Raw genomic sequence first — 21,913 nt, forward strand, 5'->3', positions numbered from 1 at the left:
TTGAAGAAGTGACTAAATGCTATCATCCTATTGGTTAATGGATACACGACAATATAAATTGTTCAAATAATTTGCAGTAACACCCTTATGGTTTTACAGATTTCATAAATATAATCCTTAAACTTTAAATGTTTAGTTATCAGTCTATTATTAAGAATTTTCAATTTTGTAACCATGATTTTTTTATAATATATGTTTTTTTTTATATTTTTATATCGTCGTATCTCTGCCTATCCGTATCTTGAATTTTTGAGTTTTGCCGTTTCCCGTCTCCGTTCCTTATCCGTTTCCCATTGCCTTATCCGTTTCCATGCAACTTAGGTTCCTGCTGCTCCTGAAGATTAATTAACAAATCGAAACAATGACATATGGATCATGCATGCCTGGACGTCTGGTTCTGGTTGTCGATCCCAATTCGCCCGTTTCTCTCTTACTTTCACTCCTTCCAAATTAATTTGATTTGATACATCCCATACCCGTCCTTGGTCATAAATTAACCAGGGTTTCTGATCTACGGTGTTAAAGGAAATGGTGCATGATGATAAAACGGCAGCCGGAAAGACATTTAACCACATTATTGTGGAGAAGGCATGCGAAACCTATTTTCTTTTCCCCGGAGAAATATCAATGGGAGATGGGTTTCGTACATTTTTTTATTTCTTAGCACTTGCTTATTGTTTCATTGGACTATCGGCAATAACTGAAAGGTTTTTCCGGTCCATGGAACATGTTGTGCAACAAACTCGAACGGTGGTGGAGATAGATCCTCGGAACAATACACAACGTGTGAGACATGAAAAAGTGTGGAATTATACGATTGCAGACATTACTCTGTTGGCTTTTGGTACTAGCTTCCCACAAATCTCTTTGGCCACCATCGATGCAATACGAAATATTGGCAAACTGTATGCTGGAGGTGCGCGATCGATCACTCCACAAGCAGTTTGTTTCTTGAGTTCAATTTATATGATAGGCTAGAGAAACACACAGCAATTGCAAACGATTTTATTGTGTGTGTGTGTGTGGTTAAAATTGATAGGGTTAGGGCCTGGAACGCTTGTTGGGTCTGCTGCATTCGACTTGTTTCCTATCCACGCGGTGTGTGTGGTGGTTCCGAAAGCTGGAGAAGTGAAAAAGATATCGGATTTGGGAGTTTGGATCGTAGAACTGTTTTGGTCGTTCTGGGCATATATTTGGCTCTACATAATTCTGGAGGTGGTGTTTTATTTGTTTGTAGGGAAAGGAAAAGGGTTTTTGTAATAATTTGAATTTGGGAATTTGGTTGTTGCAGGTATGGAGTCCAAATGTTATCACTGTGTGGGAGGCGTTGTTGACTGTGCTGCAATTTGGGATGTTGCTTGTACACGCATATGCCCAAGACAAACGTTGGCCCTTGGTGTCTCTTCCTCTGTATGATACCATGCCTCCCTCTCTCTAGGAAGTAGGAAGGAAGTTGCTACTTGCTAATCAATGTTTTGTCAAAGCTTAGCATTTGTATATGTTACAGGGACCGGAGTGAAAGACCAGAGGAATGGGTTCCAGCAGAAAAAGGTATTGCAGATATATTTTCCATCCACCAAGGAAATGCGTCAGGTATTACTTGTATTTCACAAATCAAGAATATAAGAATAATTATGCATTTATGTGAAGTTGTTGTAATTGTGTTGGTGCTGCAGACTCTACTTATCAACATCTGCCTTTAAGTGATCCATCTGATAAGCATTTTGATATCTATCCGGAATCCGATGTTGCTTCAATTTGGAAGCACCAATTTGTCGATGCTCTCATGGTATGGCAAATTGGTACCACATGTTGATGTTATGGTCTTTGAGTATTTACTGGTGTAAAGCCGTTTGTTCATTGACAGTTGGATAGCACGAAATTGAGAGATACAAATAACAGGGGGGGTGGGGGTTGGGCAAAGGTTTTCTGGAATGTTATTGTTGCTCCATGGAAACTGGTGTTTGCATTTGTGCCTCCATATCAGATAGCTCATGGGTGGATTGCTTTTATCTGTTCTCTGATTTTCATCAGTGCAATAGCTTATATTGTTACAAGGCTCACGGACCTCATCAGCTGTGTTACAGGTGTGTATCAAGTATCAACAACTGATTTTAAATTTAAAACAAACAAACAATTCTTTGAATTCGAGTTGATCCTTTGCAGGAATTAACAGTTATGTGATAGCATTCACTGCATTGGCAGGTGGAACCTCGTGGCCGGATCTAGTGGCAAGTAAAATCGCTGCTGAAAGGCAAACAACTGCAGATTCTGCCATTGCAAACATTACCTGCAGGTTAAATTAATATTTAATATTTAATAATAATAACAATAATAATACTACTTTTTGGTTTTTGGTGTTGAATACTTGAATAGTATATATATTTTGGAAAGAAACTGAAACTGAAACTGAAGATGATATGGTTTTGGTTTTCCTGCATGTATGTATGTAGCAATTCAGTGAACATCTATGTGGGGATTGGAGTTCCATGGCTGATTGACACAGTTTACAACTTCATAGCATATGGAGAGCCTCTGAGAATTGAGAATGCGGAGGGGCTGAGTTTCTCATTGCTGGTTTTCTTCTCAACTTCTGTTGGGTGTATCTCAATTTTGGTAGTCAGACGGATTGTGTTTGGTGGTGAGCTTGGAGGACCACGGGTTTGGGCTTGGGTCACATGTGCGTATTTCATGTTGCTTTGGCTCATATTCGTAGTCTTATCCTCCCTAAAAGTTTCTGGAATCATTTGACTTTCACCAATTACATTCTTTTTCCATTTCTATTTGTATTTATTAGTTTTACCCATTCCTTTGTATTTTTAATTTTTTATTTTATGTATGTATTTTTTTCTTCAGACGCTTTATATAAATTCCCCACAGGCCACAGTTGTTTGGATTGGATTTATTATATATTGCACCTGGGCTGGTATGGAAGTAAAAGAAATACCATGTTCTTGAATTGCTGTCGGCCATATAATATGAATGTTTTACACAGAATATATATTTTATATATATGCATTAACATGGAATTCATAAAGCATCTCAAATGACAAGACACTAAGAGTCTAATGTAACAAAAACATTGTTTGACTGAATAAATCTCTCAAGTTAAATATGGGATGCGGTTGACCAAAAGAAGAGATACATGTTGGTATCTAATCTGTGTGTGTTTCTGGTCTTGAAACATATCTCAATTCCTCATAACCTGATCATGCCACTGCTGCACCTGTTGTAGAAGCTGTGACTGGAGCAGCATTATTTTGTTTGGCAGAACTGTACTTCTTGGTGATGAATCTGCGATTTTTTTATTTATAGACAAACAAGCATCATCTTAAAAGTTATAAAAAAAAAACACAAAAACAAATTTGGTTGATTTGATTGACATTGACTTGCGCTTGCCTGAAGAAATCCCTCCATAGGAGCTCATACATCAACCAGTTGGTCCCGGTATCACCACCATCTTTGCGGGCAGAAATGGTCCTACAAATTTAGTTCTCTTTTTTCAAGCTCATGAAATAAAAAAGATTTGACGATTCTCTTCTCTTAAGTAAATCAACAAGTACATATTACATACCTAGAAGCAGATTTCTTTAACTCATCAAACATGGAACGAGGGGAAAGGCATCCCATTGCAAGCCATGGGGAGATTTTGCAAGAGAAATTTGCACCATATATGCTGCTGCTATCATTGCTTCCTTCTTTATGAGGTTGTGCTTGGCACTCCGCAGCAAACTTTTTGAGCCTCTCAAGTGCTTCAGTCTCACCTCCAACAAGTGAAGCATTTGCAGTTGCTTTCGCCTAACACCACACTCTCAAATCTCAATACCTAATCAACATAAATTCATCCACACGACCATAATAAACTCATACCTGATTCATGGTAGCAGTAGGATTAAGACCCAAATCAACCAAAGAAGGAATGTCACCAGGCTCCACGTCACCACCAGCCGGCAACCCTCTCAACTGATCAAGTGCATCAATCGTCTTCCTGATTTTTAACCCCTGCACTTTCTCCCTAAACCCACCGTAATTGGTGGGCATTTCTTCCAACTTGAAGGGTAAATCATCAATATGGTACAATGTACTTCCCCAGAAGTACTTTACATCCACTCCTTCGTCTTTTAATGCTGTCTCGATCTTTTCTTCACCCTTCACCTCATCATGAGACACTTCCCTATGTGCATACACTGCCTCTGCGCCTACTTCCTTTACTAACTCGGCTAAAACCTTTTCAGGTTTTCCAATTCGAACTATAAGCTCCGACCCTCTGGCTTGAAGATTCTTTCTCAAATTGGAAACCGATTCAATCAAGAAAGATGCACGGTATGGCCCGGTTTTATCGAACCCAGATGAAGATTTCCCATAGTCTCTAGGGTCGAAACAATAAACTGGTAACACTGACATTGACTCATTGTTAGCAGAGGACAAAGATTCATTATCGTGAACGCGAAGATCGTTACGGAACCACACCACGGAGGCGCGACGTCCGCCGGCTGCATTGGAGGGGTCAGATGGGCGGCGAGGGTTTAGAGATAATGGGTTTTGAAGAGGGTTTGCAGAGACGGTGGACTTGAAGAATGGTTTGGTGGGGTTGAGTGTGTTGGAAGATAGAGAAAGATTGCAAAGGGAAGAGATTTGATTATGGATTTTCACAAATTTAGGGATTTGGGAAGGGAAAGGTGAGATTTTTGGTGGGGAGATGAAGTGGATGGGAAGAGAAAGTGAAATGGAGGTAAAGGGAGCAATGGAGAGGTGCGATTGGTCTTCAGTTGGGATTTCAGAATCAGGGTTTTCGAATTCATGAGGTTTAGCTTCCATTTTTGGTGGGTGTGTTTGAAGAATGAAGAAGATAAGCCGTTGTGTGTAACAGTAGGGTGTAATATGGTTTTTGTGGTTTGGTGCGAGGGAGGGTGTTCAGTGGCGACTGGCGAGGATAACGATGATACCGTATCTTTAAATACAAATAGGGAATTGTTCTTTTTTTTTTCATCAAATACTAATTAAATGGATCGTTTCTGAAAATTCTTTTTACGGTTTTTACTTTTCATCACTAATCGTTCAATTTAAAACGATTTAATCATTTAATTCATATGAAACAATATATTTTTTCTTTAATAACCGTAAATGTTCAATTATAATCATATTCAATCAGACTCTTAAACATAGGCTATAAAACTTATATCTATTTATTAATTTATATTATACATAGGCATTTGAAACTTCACTACCTTTCAATTTTTAACTTAATATAATTAAAATATGTTATTAAATACAAAATATTATCTAATTATTGATAGACTTTTAAGATGATTATTATAATATACTTTTTCGTTAATTTAAATACTATGTTAAATCCAAAACATAAATCAAAATTTAAAATAAACTTAAACATTTATTAAAGACTATTTCTCAAAATGGTTAAAAATGTTTAAATATTGTGAATATAGATATTAAAAAAATTACATTGCGTTAACTTAGGAATCGTTTGATAGTTATCGATTGGAGTTAGTATTTATTGAGTTAGAACTTCTAACTGAGCCCACATTTGACTGAAATCAAGTTGTTTGATTATATCTCTAACTGACTGTGATGAATGATAAAAAATAACCATATTACCCCTTTATGCAAAAGTTTATATAGCGCCAAAAAATAACAATGGATTTTATTCTTGATTCGGAAAAAACAATGAGCTTTGATCGGAGTTGATGATAAAACAAACAAATGAATCAATTTGGTGATTTCCCTTAGCTACTTACAACAAACACATGACTCAATTCAATGATTTCCGTTAGCTATTTACAACAAACAAGTGAATCAATTTGGTGATACAAAAAACAAAAACCAAGTTGCAAATTTAGACAACTAACTTTTATTCTATTTCAATCAGGAGTTATCATCATGTTTTAAAATTAAAAAATAAAAATAAAAAATATATATACATATAGAAATGATTACACAAGCAGAGTGGAGTTCTTTGTTGTGCCCTGCATCGTTTTCCATCTCTTCACTACCCTTTTGTCTCTTTCTTTCTCTATGTTCTTCGGTTTGGACTCCCGATAATCATCACTTCAAGATTCACTCAAGCAAGTGATCGAACACTTGGTGAGCAGATGAAAATCCAAGGTGAATTTGAGGCTATTCTCGATTGATTCCTTGTCAATTTATCAAACATGAATATTACCTAAAGCTTCAAACCGATAAAAGGAACCTATATTTTTTAAAGCTTTAACTCAAACATATAAAACCCAAAAAGAAACTTTAAGCAATATAAAGAACCTGGAATTTTAAAGCTTCAAATTGAACCAATGGAACCAATCGAATTTTACAACTGTAATCGAACTCAAAGAAGAAAAACATGAGAAATCAAGATTCTTACCCAGTTAATCGAAATCAAAGAATTCGTCGGGGATATCTGTAATCGAAATCAAAGAAGTTGTTGTCGGGTTGTGCCTGTAGACGAAGTGGATGTGGGAAACGATTTGGAGAAATCGATTTGAGGTCCAAGATTCGTCGAACTTGCTTGCTGCGGTGGAGATGGTGGGGTATTAACAGAAATAAGATGCATGCTCCCATGGATTCAGTGGACTTGCTTGCTCCACTGTGGCTTTTGATCGCTAATGGAAAGTCTTGTTGCTTCATCGATGGGAGGTTAACGGGGGAGGGGATGAAATCAGAACCTGTCGCAACAAGTTGTTTTTGTTTTTTTTTTTCTCGGTCCATAAGTAGAAAGCAAGGACCGAGTCCTGTGTTTTTATCGAACCGATTGTACATCTATAATCCCAATCAAATATGTCAATTGATATTTTATGGATCCAATCTCTCTTTGGACTAGTTAGATATCATATCAAACGACCCTTACAAACATCTTTATGATCAAAATCATTTAGAAAAACAATCAATAGACAAATAATTTATAAATTAATTAATCATAATCTTAAATTGTAATAATAAATCGAAATCATTTTTAGTTTTATTTAAACGCAAACCGCAAGTAAATGCTATATAATGATATGATTATGATAGATGCATATATGGTTCAAAATAATTATAAATGTATATATAACTTAGTGTAAAAGTTATTATTTAGTAGTTAATATCTTATTATTTTCAATATATATGAAAAAAAAAAAAAAAAAAAAAAAAAAAAAAAAAAAAACACAATCGTTGCACATATATCCATCTAGTTTATTATAATATTGACCATTTATTTATTTGAAACTTCCACACCTCTTCAACTTATCTTTTAACTACTACAAATCAAAATATTTTTCAAATAATAATTATTAATTGATTAATTAGAGTGAAAAAATATTGAAGTATAAAAAGGATTCTTTTCACTTATATTGGAATGAGAAGTTTCATTTCGAGCTAAAATTCTAGTATGGGTCAAAACACAAGTGATGTCTAAAGTATATTATGGGAACAAAGTCATTATTCCTAGTGCCATATGTTATATACTTGTTAAACACTCGATCATCAAGATTCAAGATTGCAACCGATAGTTTGGTAGACTGTACTTATGTTGTTAGAAGTTACGAGGATTCTCTAAAATCAAAATGCTTTTTATACAGAACAGCTAAGAGCATATTGACTCATATCAAACAGCCAATCTAAAAGTCTAAACAGGATTATTAAATTGATCCTTTGGCCTTTGGCCATTGGTTCAGTCCAGTGCAGCCATTTGATATGTATCTCCCCTCATACACATTGAGACATCTAACCACCATTTATTAATTACTTTAAATTTAAATATCAAGTTTCGTATAAGGTAAACCACAGACAGTATTTGCAAAAATAAAAGCTCCAACTCATTTAACAAATCATTTAAATGCCTTGAGAAAGTGGGAAAAAAAAAAAAAAAAAAAAGATTACATAACTTGTAGTTTTTTCATGTGAAAATCCGGAGAAACTGCAAAAATATGCGAGAGAAAGAATTACAATTACAGGTGATCTGATGAATCTCATTCAAAACTGATTGGCAGGCATGATGTTATGTGGGTCAATGATGCTTCCTTAACTTGATTGGTTTTATGCTGACACCAGGCTTCTTCACAACCTTTAATATCAAAATAATAAAGAATATATTCAAAAGAAATGAAAATAAGAAACATAGTATTAGTAGTGAGTAGTGAGTGAAAAAGGGAAAAATAATGTACGTACGTCAGGGCGATTAAGTGAGCCGATTGTTGTTGCAGGGTTAAACTCTGGACCAAGAGGCATACGGTTGCTCCGTTCAAAGTGCTCCTTGTCCTTGAATGGATACGGCAACACCTTTGTCTGCAGTTTCTCAGCCTGCATCAAAAATGAAAAATGAAAAATGAAAAATGAAAAATGAAAAATGAAAAATGAAAAATGAAAATGCTGATGATGATTAGTAAAAAATTATGGAGTGGAGATGTGTAGAGTTTACCTTTTTGTCAAGCTTTTGGGATATGATTACATGCTTAAGATGTGCATCGGGTCTTCTGTTGAGGTCCTGGTCCCTCTTCTTTTTGGCTCTCTCATGCTCAGCCAACATCCAAGACGGCAGCCCTCTCTTTTTCTGTATATGCGTCCACTGCCCCCATCCAGGAAGCAACACCGGCTTTTCAGGCTCCGGGTTTTCCTCATTCAATATCTCTTGTTTGCTCATCTCAAAATCTTCCTCCACGTCATCACCCGCAAAAGCACGTCTTATCAGATCATCCTGTGATGGCAACTCATAATCCGTCCCCGATGTTATCATTCCATCCACCATACCACCACCTTCCTCATCATCATCATCCCCATGCTGCTACATATAATATAACACATCATCCCATACACAAACTAAGAAACTTTTTCCAAACACAAACAACATCATCTGCTATTTATTACCTCCTCTATGTCAGATGCCACTTCTGCAACCTGTGATTTCTTGCCTTTTATCTGATTACAATCTTTCCTATTCCTCTTCTGCAGTTACAAATTTAGAGTTACAGCAATTCCTAAAACTGAAACCAGCATAACACTATACCAATACCATACCTTCTTTAAAGAATTGGTTGCAGACAAAGAAACTTCATATTTGATCTTAGGCCCTTCATCTTTATCAATATCATCAAAGCTCTATATGCAATAAAAACATTAAAACTAGTTATATCATGTGGGACTGGAAGGTTATAGAGATTTATATCTCTTGACGATTTTTTCACCTTAAACAAAGGATCATGCCCGATCTCTGACTCCTCTCGAAGAATATTAGGGTCAATATTGACATCTTTCTGTGTATAAGTCATCCTCCCATGTTTATCCATGGTATCATCATCATCATCTTCTTCTTCTTCTTCACTGTCCGTATTGTCAAAGTAATTATCAGTGTTAGCCTTAACCTTCTTCTTGGACTGTGGAACCTGTTTCTTTTGTGCACCGCCATATACCTTTCTGCCACTCAAAGAACCGCCTGCACTGTCTTTGAAATCCTCATCACCATCCAACTGCTTCAATGATGAATCATAGTCTTGAAAAGCAAGCCTGGCTTCTTCTTCGGCTGCCTCTTTTTTCTTCTTCTGCCCACGAACCTACCAAATGCATCACCAAGATTTTCAGTTGCAAGAGATTAAGTGTTACAATAAACAAACATAAAGGCTAAAGCGTACCATGAAAGGTAGAGAAAGGACTCCTGATTTGGGCATGTCATTATCATCATCATCTTCCCCTAGCACTTCAAGTGTCCTATTCTTTCCATTCTCTAACAATTTTAGTTTGGATGCATCGTCCTCATCCCCTGAGATGTCATCATCATCCTCTGTGCTGTCATCACTACTACTAGTCTCATCATCATGCATGGAATTTCTTTTTCGAGTTAAAAGAGCATGTTGCTGAAGCTGTTCTGATATAGCAGCCCGAGTTCCATCATCTTGGACATCAACACCACGCTTCTTGATGCGTTTAGCCCATTTAGAAGTGTTCTTGTGCTTTAGAGTCATACGTTCCTGTCATATCCAACAGATTAAAAGTCTCCACCAGTTTATATTATTGGTTAAATCAGCTAAGAGAAATGTTAAATCACCTCAGCCCTCTTAAATTCCTCTTTCTCTGCAAGTTCTTTAGCAGCTTCTGGATTGATTTCAATCTCAGTGGCTTTTGATTTATCTTTCTTCAGCAAACGGCGATATGTTTTGGACTTTATATGTTTAATCCTTTTGGCCTTGAGTTCATGACGAAATAAAAGATTACGCATTTTAGAAAGTCGGTCCTGGCGTTCCTTCACATCTTCTAGAGACACCTTGTTGAGTTCTAGAAGCCTTGCACCATCACCCTTATGTGCTTCTGAGAGTTCTTTACCATTAATTAAAGAATCCATTTTCTTCTCAAACTCAGTCCTGGGCCTAAACTCAGCAGCTATTGCCCCTACAGTGGAATATCCCACATCTATGTCTTCATCAAAGTAGATGGTTGGTGCTTCTCTATTTTTCTTCACCAATGCTTCGTATTCATGAAGTTTCTTTTTTGAATACACATAAGCACTTCTCCTATCTATTTTTTGTTGCTGTGGTTTTGGAAGAGGAGGCTGTATGGACATGGACTTTTTATCCATTCGCTGCACATCTTTTCTTATTTTGCTGAATCCGGGTTTCCCATGAAGGGGATTTAAAAGGTCATCAACAGTAATGCGCCCATCACCATCCAACACATCACGGCTCGGATTATATTCAGACTCTGGGTATGCCTCAAATACTACCACATCTTTTTTCTTCTTCTTTCCTGGAAATTCACAACTTATAATTAACAACAAAAACCAATTTATTTTATTTTATTTTATTAAATAGTCTTATAAATTACCTTCAAAAGCATCGCCAGGCAGTCCAGTGATATCTTGTAACATCCTTGCATGCTTTTCCTCATCACTGTCTCCCTTTTCTTCCTCGTCATCATCAGATGCTACATCTTCATCCTATAAACAAACACAAAATTATGCAAGCATAACCACTGACAAGACCGATCTTTCTAAATTCCACAAAAAATAGAAACAAGCTTGGTGACTCCGTCTATAGGATACATCTTTGCTCAAAGACACCAGTAGCTACCTACCTACAACTTACAGCTTAATGAGAGCATTGTTGTCATTACTTTGCTTATACCACCATACTAAATTATCAAACTATGCTTATTATCTTGTCATCAGGAATTTATTACAATGATCAGATAAGTCATGAAACTACAGGACACTAAGCCCAACAATCACAAATGAAACCAACACATGATAAAAAAACGAAATTAAAAATAAAAAAAATAAGTGAGCTCTAAACTAAATAGCATGTTATATTATCCTGTATTCATGAAAAAAGGCTTATATTTTGATATTTGAATATCAAACCTAACACTTCTCAAATGCAAAACCGAATGCCATTTTACTGAAAAGTCCAGTCCATTGAGATGGTAAAAATATCCTACTTGTTACAATGTTCGATGTAGTTGGAAAAAAAAAATTATACAAAAAGTTCAGAATTCATATCGATTTCGAATCCAAAAATTAACGCCTTTGATATCCATATTCAAAGCTTAGTTGTTCGCTGAAAGACACGAAAAATGAAACATAATACGCAAAAAGTGATTCAAATAACATGGAATTACCTCGAAATCCTTGGGGAGTTCATACTCGAAGTTATCAACGGGGTCGTACCTGCGGTTCTTCTTCGACTCTTCCTCAGGGATATTTTCTTCGTATTCATAAACATCGATATCTTCATCGGAGTGGATCTCTTCGTCGCTTCTATTTGTAGGGTTTAGGGAATTAAGCTCTTTTTGCAATGCGTTGGGTAAATGGGGACCCTTTTTCCAGTTCTTTTCTTTATCTCCTCCCTTTCTTCTCTTTAAACTGTTTGTAGAAGCTAAGGTTTTCTTCCTTTTCGTCTCCGCCATCTCTCTACGGTGTCGGACGGCAAGTGGAGGTTCTTATTGTCTTATGGCGGCGCAACACAGTCGAGGAGGTTTCTCGCTATTTTCAGGTCTAGCTAGTCCGGGCGTATAATAAAGAGTATGAGCATAATGTCACAATAGGTAACCAACTTTTTAATATATTCAGAAAATACCTTCCAACTTAAACAAAAAAACGTTATCAAGGGTAATGAATTAGGTGCTGTTTGTTTTTCTGAAGCCAAAATGTCTGCAGTCTACGGATCACATCTGCAAGCCTCTGCAGCAGAAGAGGTGGACCAAACGTCTGCAGTCTGCAATAAGAAGACTGTTTGTTTTTTAACGTCTGCAGGCTGCTGAAATAAACTGAAATTTAAATAAAATTATTTTACAAACTTAAAATGATTTTTCAACACCAAAATTTTAATAATAATAGTCTTATAACATTGAAAATAAAATTCATGCAACTAAATTAGTCATACAATAAGAACTCTTCCAAGCCTTATCCATGAATCTTTCTGCAAACTCAATCCTTTTCTACCAACACTCTCTACTTCTTCAATACAAGTATCCAATAAGCATTTTAAGTGCTCATTGGTCCATTGTTGTTTTTCTCCCATCTCTAATAACCAAATAACAATAAACAGTGAACAAGTAACATCATTATTTCAAGAAAAAGTTTTTATTTTCACGACAAATTTGTAATTTTGTTTTATTTTCAATCACAATAATGTGAAACTTTTTATTCAATTATAAATAACCTCAATTAGAGTGTTTTAATTCAAAATTTTCTAAAAAACTTTATAAATCAAATAAACTTCACTTTAACGACAAAAACTGTACTTCTATAAAATAAACAAAACTTATGTCTCTTTTTGATGCTTTCTATCATATACATACAAAATCAACAATCATATACATATACACTATCATATAAATATACACAATCAATAATCATATATATATATATATATATATATATATATATATATATATATATATATATTTATATATATATATATATATATATATATATATACAACTTTGAATTACTGCATATTTAAGTAATACAATCAATTCTAATTATAAGCATTGTTGATAATATGGGTGAGTGGAAATTTAACATTGTTGGTGTACATAACCTAAATTACATTCAAGGTATCATATAAGCATCATAAGAACATCATTCAAAACAACAGGAGGCATGCCCAGGCTTGACAATAACATAATTAAACAGAAATTTTGGGTGCTACTGTTACAGGTTTAACATCTAGGTTCAATTGCTAATTGAAGCACAAACACATACACAATTGGACTTTTTCGATCAAACAGACCAAGCTGGAGATGTTACAGGTTTAACATCTCGGTATTTCATTCAAAATCAAATCCAATTTCACATTCAAAGATAAATTACTTTCATTACAAATGTTTTTATTTTACAACTCTTTTATGAGTTATGCATCAATTAACATAAATTCTGAACTATAGCTTCAATGCAACGGATAAGAAGTGAATAACAGAAAGTCGGGAGAAGAAGGAAGACTGACAGCAGGAAAAAAAAAACGAACCTGTAGCTGTGAGGTCGAAGTCTCCGGTGTAGCTGTGGGGGCGACAGTCTCCGGCCGATGGCTTCACAGGGGAGGCGCTGGTTAACGGCGGCGAGCAGGGGAGGAGTCGTCGCTTGGTCGCTAGTTGAAGTTGTCGCTGTGACCTTGTTATTCGCCGGTTGCTGCAATCGACTGTGATGGTCGGAAAATCAGAGGACGTCGGATCGGAGAGGAAGGCGGCGATCGATGGTTTTGATCGGAGAGGAGGGTTGCGACGGTGGTGGTCGCTGCAAGGTGGAGTACGATCGATCGATCGAGAGTTTTTTCTGGGAGGGTTGGACGAGGACGGGAGGCGGAAGCAAAAAAAAAAAAGACGCGTTTTTTTTAGGTTAAAGGGCTTGCAGACTTTAGAAGATGCTATCCCATATCTGTGTGGTGAAGACCTCGCGCAGACATTTTTATGTCTGCGCACTTCAGAAAAACAAACAGACTGCAAACCATTATGTCTGCGCGTGGTCTGCGCCTCGCAGACAGAAGAGGTCACGCAGACCTGCAGAGAAAAAACCAAACACCCTCTTAATGTTTCATTTTACAAAATATTATTGCTACCAGAAGTACCCCGTTTCTTATATAGGTAAAAAAAATGTTATTTAGATAGTGTTTGGTGGATGTAATAGAACTCGATAGACAGAATAAAAAATCAATTGATAGAGATGAAACAAGCACAAAAGAAGTTATTGATCAAGTCAAATGAGACAAATTGCACAGTTGAAAACAGTTATCATAGTGGAATCCCAAAATCTCAAGGTTGCGGAAAATATGGGCGAATGCGCTGCGATCAAGTCGAGTCCTTCCGTTTCGAACTGGAGGTACCTGAAACCATAAACAACAATTGTAAGCACAAAGTTTAGTGTGTTCCCCAAATACCACATATCATACATAACATACGAGTCATACTTATCAAACACACAATAGGAGGTGTTAGGTGTCAACCATAGTCTTATCATTATGCCACAAGCCGTATCATGGTCTTTCCTTACCAGGTCAGGGACCAAAACCTTGGGTCTTACAGACAAGTGCCAGGAGCCACATCGTGGTCTTCCATGCAAGCATCACAAAGACAACTAGCATATCATCTACAACTACTTATCTACTTAACTGGCAAAGTCCAAACTCTGGTCTTGCATACAGATTTATCAGGAGCCACCTTCTGGTTTTTCATACAAATGCCAAGGGCCACCCTGGTCTTCATATAATACATAAACCAATAGGGCGACATTGGTTCCTTTGACCCAATAGTGCAGTGAGGAGACTCACCTTAGACAGCTAAAACCCACAGATAAAAATATGGTTGTATATCCGCCAAAATGCGCGTTATCAAATACCAAAATGACAACCCATCATTAACTAGATCCTGACTCACACTAAGAGTCCAAATCAGGGTAAAAGATTTTTTTACCCTTCCTCTAACTTGGTCTAAGGCCAAGGCCCAATCTAGATGATCCAAAAGCCCAAAATCTAACACAAGCACTCAAGGCCCAAATATGACCCAATTTTCCAAATTGGGCCCAATCCCTTTCATGGGCTTTTACCCAAGAGAGTCCAATAAAGCCTTAGTAGCCTAACCATTAAATCCAGATAGCCTAACATGGCCCAAGACAACCAAGCCCATCCTATCCCAAATTCGAAGCCTAAAACAATGAAACCCAAGCTTGCTGAGTACGCGGGGCATAGTCAGTCTGTATGCTCAGCGTACTACATGAAAGGCTTGTACGTGCAACATACAAACTTGTATGCCCAGGGTACTCACCAATCATGGCTAACTTTTCTAATTCAGCTCTTAATCCATTAAGACCTTGATCCAAACTCAGATCTGACTTCCCCAAGGTGGTTAATCACATAAAGTTGCCAACTTTATGTGCATGCATCGCTTAATGGAGCTCTAGAACACAAAGGAGCTTAATAGATGACTTGATACTTGCATAAGACCAAAACCATCAAAAAGTTTGCACCTTTATGCACAAGGAACCCTTAACATGTCCAAATCTATAAGGCTAAGCTCCAAAAACATCCTTAATTCACAAACACCAACCAAATGGACCAAAATGACCAAAAACATGCCTAGGAGAATATTTAAGAAATAAAATGGCAAGGTTTGAACTTTATGCCTCACAAACCACCAAAAGAGGACCATCTACCATTAGTACGCTAAGTGTACACATGAGGTATGCCTTACGTACTAGCTTCTCAGCTAGTATGCTAAGTGTACCCTATTGTACACCCTGCGTACTACTCACAAGGTTCAAATTGCAAATTTATCAAATCACGAAGTGCAACTAGGAACATCTTCATTTCCAAGCGTTACAACTCATTTGAATGTTTGTTGAATGTTGAAGACTCTATGAACTTGTTCTTGAATCTTTATGAGAATGTTTTGTGTTTTAACATCTTATTACTACTTTTATGTTTTTATTCATAAGTTTAAATGTGTTTGTGGTGATTAGTTGGCTAATTTATTGATTAAATAAAAGATCCTCAAATTAGCAAGCAACAAGTGATTCTTGTGTTGGTTTTACTTCACACAATCATAAAAACATTTTCTCTGGCATGGAAGTGAAAGCATTTGACTCCTCTTGGATTTGGTATTTTTTTGGTTCTTAATGCTAGTTGACTTTCACTAATTACATGCTTAATGGAAATTGTGACTTTGACTAAGGAAATTGTTATGAGCTTTTCCAACTATTTTAACAACTAAGGAAAGCCTAGGTAATCTCAAGCTTCTTGGATTATTATAACCAAATTAAAGATTTAAAACAAGTATTGCACCATTGGATTCTAATGATATGTTCATCAATTGTTCAAGTGAGGAAACCTTAAGTCAGCCAACTTTCTCTTATTGATTTTACATCAAACTCTTATTTTCGTTAAATTGTTTATTTAAATCTTAGTTTATTTGTTGTTTTATTTCAAGTATTTCAAAAGACCCCCCCCCCCCTATTTTATTGTCATTTTACAAGTATCAATCATAACAAAATATCTGAATAAAACTGTATCAATCATAACAAAATATTTGAATAAAACTCCTAGGATAAACTGAAGTTGTGGTGTGTGCGATGCCATCAACCCGAGCTCTTCCACTTACTAGCGAAAGTACCTGAAACCAAAACTGAAACTGTAAGCACAAAGCTTAGTGAGCTCCCCCAAACTACCACATATCATACAATAACAAATAAACAACTATTGGGCCATGCCCACTGCATCAGACAGAAGTCCGAAAACTGCATCGGACCGAAGTCCAGAACTAACCAGGGCCTTGCCCTCTGCATCGGACCGATGTAACATACACGTTTTGATATTGTGTATTGTTATTATTAAAAGTGAATAAAATTGAGTGTTGAGTTCTAACAGCTAGTTTTTTTACTAGAAATGAAGTAAAACTATGTTTAGAATCACTCATAAAGTATTGGAAATCTTATGAGATTCCAATTAATAGCCAAATAGTGAAATTTAGCGAAAATATAAAATTTGAAATAAGTAAAATTTTATTATTTGATGTTGTAAATCATCTCGTTAGAAACTTGTAGGCGAAAACCTCGTCAAAATCCGAGTTATAACGAAGAAGTTATGACCAACCGAAGATCCGCAACAAAACCGGCACGACGCCGAATGACGTAAAAAGTGAGTTTTTGATAAACTACTTTTTAGCCTTAGAAATCTAAATGAAATTCATAGTATTCGTTAAACCGAGAAATTCGATAAAAAGAACGCCAAAATCTGACTTCGTACAAGGAAGTTATGATTTTTCGAAGTTTCAACTTAGCAGTAGACAACTAAAAACTCGAATTTTAGATCGAGCGAGATTTTACCGATACATCCTAAACGAGAATCGAATGTCTCATCATTTGTAGTACAACGGTAAAAAGTCTGACGAAAACGGATGTCGGATGAAGAAGTTATGAATTTTTAACGTATTTTCCTGTCCCGATCTGTTAAAAATAATAATATTAAAAATAAATTCAAAATTAGCCGACGAAATATAAATGAAAATTGTAGAGCGTAATTTTAGCTACGTGTGCATATAAAGAACGTCAAAAACGGAGCTCGTATGCGAAAGTTATGGATTTTAGAAGTCCGGGGCTCAAAATCCGAGAAATCTCGCATGAGATGTCCGGATTCGGCCACGTCCTTCGCACAAAGTTGCTGCGTCACCGAATCGTGTCCCATCCGATCTGCTGACGTGCCTCGCGCTCCTGTCACCTTCCGAGTGGACCGAAGCGCTGGACCAATCCGAGTCCGCCACCTGCCCTTCCCGTGTCGACCTGCGAAGCGAGCCACCTAGAGGCTCGCATGCGAGCCACGTGCTTGCTTCTGATTTGCTCTAGATCCGAGCCTCTCGCCTATAAATAAGAGGCCTGCGAGCCTTCTCGGGTAATTTTGAGAAATTGCCATTTTTGACCCTTTTTTCCATATTTTCACTATTTTGACTTTTCCCGAAGCCCCGGTATCAATTTTAGCACCCGAAACACGTCCCGAGACCCCCGAGAAGTCCAAAAATTTTATCTTTTCGGTTTCGAAGCCCTACCATTGCAGAGCACGGTTTTCAATTAAGCTCCCGATTTTCAACATAGAAAGTCATATTTAAAGCCGAAATGTTATCCAAATTACTATTTTAACCCTTGGTTAACTTAAGGTGAGTTCAATATATAGGAGCAATTGTATGTTATGTGTTATATGTGCTATGTGCTTCTCAGTGTTATTATTCTGAGTTATTCTCCCGTGTTATTTTATTCGCTATGTTTATAGCAATTATAATACCTTTGATCATGTGATCAGTGAAAGGACTTAGATTCACATTAATACTGGTATGTAGCCTTTGGCCATGTAGAACATGTCTCCGTAAGAGAATGACTTTTATTCTATGGCATTGGCATAAGGTTTGATAGGAATGGTATGTAGCCTCTGACCATGTAGAACATGACTCCGTAAGAGAATGAACTCTATTCTATGGTATTGGAAAATGGTTAGACAGGGCTATAAGCCTGAAATCTACCAAAATGTTAATCATAAATTATATGTCTTCTGTGCCAATTGGACCAAAGCTTTATTGATGCATATCAAGTATTGAAATCGTTATGTCTCATTAAAAAGTATATCTTTGAATAAAGTCTTTGATTGATATGAACGCTTGTCACATGATTTCACATATGTCTTCTTGTTCCCTTCTGCTTCTGTCATATTGGTATATGTAAGGCATAAGATTATATTGTATCTATCTATTGAATTCACTGAGCGTTATCGCTTATTCCTCTCAATATTTAACAATTGCAGGTGATGAGTATTCCAATATAGTTTTATACTGCTGAAAGATTTAGAATAGTTAATAGTATTTCTCTGTGTTTTTAATGTTCATGTATGTATATGAATAGTAGATTCCTGGGTAGACATGAAATGTAATAAAACTTAATCGGTTTTTATCCAATCCTTTGTAATCACTTGATCAATATAAAATATTGTTTTATAAATATGCATGTAGCATGTTTTGAGGAAGTAACTTAAGAAATCTTTTGAAATAGTATGAAAGTTTGGGTCTTTCATAAATACGAAAGTTGGGGTCTTCCAACCGAAGTTCGGAAACTGCATCGGACCGAAGTTCGGAACTGACTGGGACCTTGTCCCCTGCATCGGACTAAAGTCCGGAACTAGCTGCATCGGACTGAAGTTCGGAACTGACTAAACATAGCATAGCATAATCATAACTACTAGCATAAACACATATATTGCGAACTGCATCGGACCGAAGTCCGGAACACATAACACAAAGACATACTTGAATCACAAAGACATCAAGCACACTGAAATACTGCATCGGACCAAAGTCCGGAACTACTGCTAATTAAACGGGTCGGTATTGTGGCCGTTGACCCGTTCCTACTGGAAGGAAAAACTCACCTCGTAATGCTGGCTGATGAGATGCTAACTCTAAAACTGGCTGACTGCTGCTCCGGAACTGTCCGGTTACAAATCCCAAAAGCACTAGATCAGGTACTGATAAATGTCCTTTAGGGTAAAATGACTTTTTTACCCCTGGTCAAAGTCAACTCTCAGGTCAAAGTCAACTTTCAGTTGATCAGACTCGCCGAGTCAAGGCGTAGACTCGCCGAGTCCCTCCATCACTAGATCTGACTCTAACTCACTGAGTCCCATCTCCACTCACTGATTCACCCTAAATTCTCAAATCGGGGAAAATCGGGGACTCGCGACTCTAGTCGTCAAGTCTGAAGAACAACTCGCCGAGTCCAAGACATGTCATTACTATACAGTCGATTTTGCTTGATTCTAGTATATCCAATACATAGATCTGGGTTCCTAGGACTGATTCCACACTTAAAGTTTCTAACTTTACATTCATGCAAGTACATAAGAAGTTAAAATGCCCAATAAAAAGCTAAAAGAGGAGATCTAGGTTTGGAATGGGTGTTTAGCTCAATAAAGGTGGCAACCTTGAGCTCAAGGAGTCTAGAAATGCTTAGATCGGGAACCCATTCATCTTAACTTCCCATAAAACAACCTCAATGTCTAGAAATGGCAAAAGAAGCAACACTAGCAAGCTTTTAAGAAGATCTATATGATGACAAGCCAAAATTCGAGCTTTATACCTTAATGGAGGCTGGAATGACACAAGAAACTCAGATCTCGTTTGCTCCTTCTGAGAACCTTTATTCTCTCTTCTTCTTCTAACTTCAAAATGCACCAAAAATCCTTCACAAGATGAGAAATACTCCAAAAAGCTTAAAGGGAAGCTAGGGTTTGGTAAAGGACGCTCTAAGGGTGATGGAGGCTGGTTTAGGGCGCATAAATGTGTTTAAATAAGGTGCAAACCCTTGAAATTAGGGCTTCATCCAGACAAGTAGACTCGTCGAGTCCCAACATATGGACTTATCGAGTAGCCAACTTAAATCGCGTGATCATCCCGTCTCTACTCGATGAGTCGGGCTACAGACTCGTCGAGTACCCCTTAAGAAGTGAAAATACTTTATTTAAATTACATACCAGAAATGGGGCGTTACACTTACATGCCCTCTTGTTATGACCATATTCTAAACAATTTTCACATCGAGTAGTTATTGGAACCTTTACTTTAATTGTTAAAAACTTCCTCTCTTTCTCACTGGCATGCTTCCTTTTATTAGTAGTAGGCCTACAAGGCATCCTCTTAGACATTGGAGGCAAGGGCTTAATGTATTCAGTCTGGGCTCATAGATTGTTGCCATTAACAGGTTCTATGTTTGTTGAGTAGCATTGCCTAAATTTATCTTTAAAGAAGTATGCATTGATGTGTCCATACAGTATTTGATGGATATAATATGTTGTTGCATTTGCATGCACACAAGGGATCCCAGACAAATCCCACAGCTTACAGGAACAAGTCATAGCATCTAAGTCCACCATGTAACTGTCACACCCTCTTCTAACCACAAACACATGCCATTGACTATGAATTATAAACCAAAACCTACAATCAATTATTTAGTTAGTAACAATCATTGTAATGATTAAGACAAGTGTTAGAAAAGAAAGCATAAAATGGTACCTCATATTTATTTAAAAAATATTCATTTTCATAGAGTTATAAAATCAAACCAATCTCCGCAGATTCGACCCCTTTATCACTATACACTATTTTAGTGTAAAAGCTTTAGGGTTATTAATTTTGTTGGCCTCGACAACCACCAAATTTTAGCACCGCTGTCGGGGATTGATTTATTTTTAATCAATTTGTTTCTCTATGCCCAGATCTCAACGTACATGTGCCTTGATATATAATCCGGAAATTGAAAAAGAAGCAAGGCGTTTGGCGAAGGAAAAGAGAATAGAACGTGGTCAAACTTCGAAACCCTAACTGGGATTCGGAGGTTGAAATTGTTTCCTCTAGTGACATCGAACCCGATTCTAGTCTTTATCTGATGTCAGTAATCATCTCTTTCAGCTTCATCTTAGGTTTATTTGCAATTTCAGTTACATAGTGTCTATCTATCCAGTCAGGAGTAACCATAGAGCCAAGTTTAAACTTCCTACCACAAACATGATTAGCTTCTAAACTCTTGATCCGAATAGATCTTTCATTGAACATCCATGAGGCATACAGTCTAAAAGGGCAAACTTATTCTCATTTCTCTTCCCACATCTTGCAACTATCTTGTTACTATCACACTTTTCAAAGTACAACCGATACCCGTTGTGGATTGCATAGTTTTCGATATAAAACTTCAGCTATGTAACAGTCTCAAAAATGTCACCAAGCTTTGGTTCCATTTTGTTTTTGGATCACGTATGTTGTACTTGTTTTTCACATGCTCTTGCTCGTCTTCATCACTTTGCAAATCATTCCCATGATGCACTTGTGTTCTTACTTCATTAACCAAACTAGATTTTCTAAGATTTTTATCAGTTGGTAGAACATTAAGAAATACGTCCTTACACTTGTCTAG

At 36.8% G+C, this 21,913-nt stretch overlaps 3 protein-coding genes across 5 annotated transcripts; 1 reads left to right on the forward strand and 2 right to left on the reverse strand.

The window, feature by feature from the left end:
• The first annotated feature begins 236 nt into the window (after window positions 1-236).
• Window positions 237-2,959, forward strand: MHX (magnesium/proton exchanger). 2 transcript variants are annotated; one of them, XM_078997346.1, is made up of 8 exons: window positions 237-916; window positions 1,040-1,215; window positions 1,292-1,410; window positions 1,508-1,593; window positions 1,677-1,789; window positions 1,868-2,087; window positions 2,206-2,296; window positions 2,454-2,959. In XM_078997346.1, the coding sequence occupies exons 1-8, from the start codon at window positions 529-531 to the stop codon at window positions 2,749-2,751; spliced, it is 1,491 nt and encodes a 496-aa protein (XP_078853472.1). In that variant the 5' UTR covers window positions 237-528; the 3' UTR covers window positions 2,752-2,959. The 2 variants fall into 2 exon arrangements, with proteins under 2 accessions (XP_078853472.1, XP_078853471.1); XM_078997345.1 differs by having other exon boundaries at window positions 238-916; window positions 2,167-2,296.
• A 26-nt stretch (window positions 2,960-2,985) lies between these two features.
• Window positions 2,986-4,942, reverse strand: PHR2 (photolyase/blue-light receptor 2). The gene is made up of 4 exons (XM_078997348.1): window positions 3,871-4,942; window positions 3,575-3,798; window positions 3,400-3,480; window positions 2,986-3,294 (listed from the first exon to the last, which is right to left on the reverse strand). Exons 1-4 carry the CDS (start codon window positions 4,816-4,818, stop codon window positions 3,210-3,212), a joined length of 1,338 nt encoding a protein of 445 aa, XP_078853474.1. The 5' UTR covers window positions 4,819-4,942; the 3' UTR covers window positions 2,986-3,209.
• Window positions 4,943-7,785: 2,843 nt separating this feature from the next.
• LOC145048756 (U3 ribonucleoprotein (Utp) family protein) lies at window positions 7,786-11,997 on the reverse strand. Of its 2 annotated transcripts, none has more exons than XM_078997350.1 (10): window positions 11,596-11,997; window positions 10,804-10,915; window positions 10,031-10,725; window positions 9,618-9,953; window positions 9,174-9,539; window positions 9,007-9,087; window positions 8,857-8,934; window positions 8,411-8,770; window positions 8,161-8,292; window positions 7,786-8,056 (listed from the first exon to the last, which is right to left on the reverse strand). In XM_078997350.1, the coding sequence occupies exons 1-10, from the start codon at window positions 11,881-11,883 to the stop codon at window positions 8,000-8,002; spliced, it is 2,505 nt and encodes an 834-aa protein (XP_078853476.1). In that variant the 5' UTR covers window positions 11,884-11,997; the 3' UTR covers window positions 7,786-7,999. The 2 variants fall into 2 exon arrangements, with proteins under 2 accessions (XP_078853476.1, XP_078853475.1); XM_078997349.1 differs by having other exon boundaries at window positions 8,411-8,773.
• Between the last annotated feature and the right edge of the window lie 9,916 nt (window positions 11,998-21,913).

This window comes from Lactuca saligna, chromosome 5 (genome assembly GCF_052625555.1).
Source record: "Lactuca saligna cultivar CGN05327 chromosome 5, ASM5262555v1, whole genome shotgun sequence".
NCBI classification, from domain to species: Eukaryota; Viridiplantae; Streptophyta; class Magnoliopsida; order Asterales; family Asteraceae; genus Lactuca; species Lactuca saligna.

What these genes read in the sequence shown, in the direction of transcription:
- LOC145048756 (XM_078997349.1), bottom strand. Translation starts at nt 11,883, where the DNA reads ATGGCGGAGACGAAAAGGAAGAAAACCTTAGCTTCTACAAACAGTTTA. An exon ending in GCCTGGCGATGCTTTTGAAG is followed by an intron (nt 10,726 to 10,803) that starts GTAATTTATAAG and finishes GTGAATTTCCAG; the next exon opens with GAAAGAAGAAGAAAAAAGAT. An exon ending in AGGAATTTAAGAGGGCTGAG is followed by an intron (nt 9,954 to 10,030) that starts GTGATTTAACAT and finishes TGGATATGACAG; the next exon opens with GAACGTATGACTCTAAAGCA.
- MHX (XM_078997345.1), top strand. Translation starts at nt 529, where the DNA reads ATGGTGCATGATGATAAAACGGCAGCCGGAAAGACATTTAACCACATT. An exon ending in GGCTCTACATAATTCTGGAG is followed by an intron (nt 1,216 to 1,291) that starts GTGGTGTTTTAT and finishes TGGTTGTTGCAG; the next exon opens with GTATGGAGTCCAAATGTTAT. An exon ending in CCCTTGGTGTCTCTTCCTCT is followed by an intron (nt 1,411 to 1,507) that starts GTATGATACCAT and finishes TATATGTTACAG; the next exon opens with GGACCGGAGTGAAAGACCAG.
- PHR2 (XM_078997348.1), bottom strand. Translation starts at nt 4,818, where the DNA reads ATGGAAGCTAAACCTCATGAATTCGAAAACCCTGATTCTGAAATCCCA. An exon ending in TTAAAGAAATCTGCTTCTAG is followed by an intron (nt 3,481 to 3,574) that starts GTATGTAATATG and finishes CTAAATTTGTAG; the next exon opens with GACCATTTCTGCCCGCAAAG. An exon ending in CTATGGAGGGATTTCTTCAG is followed by an intron (nt 3,295 to 3,399) that starts GCAAGCGCAAGT and finishes AAAAAATCGCAG; the next exon opens with ATTCATCACCAAGAAGTACA.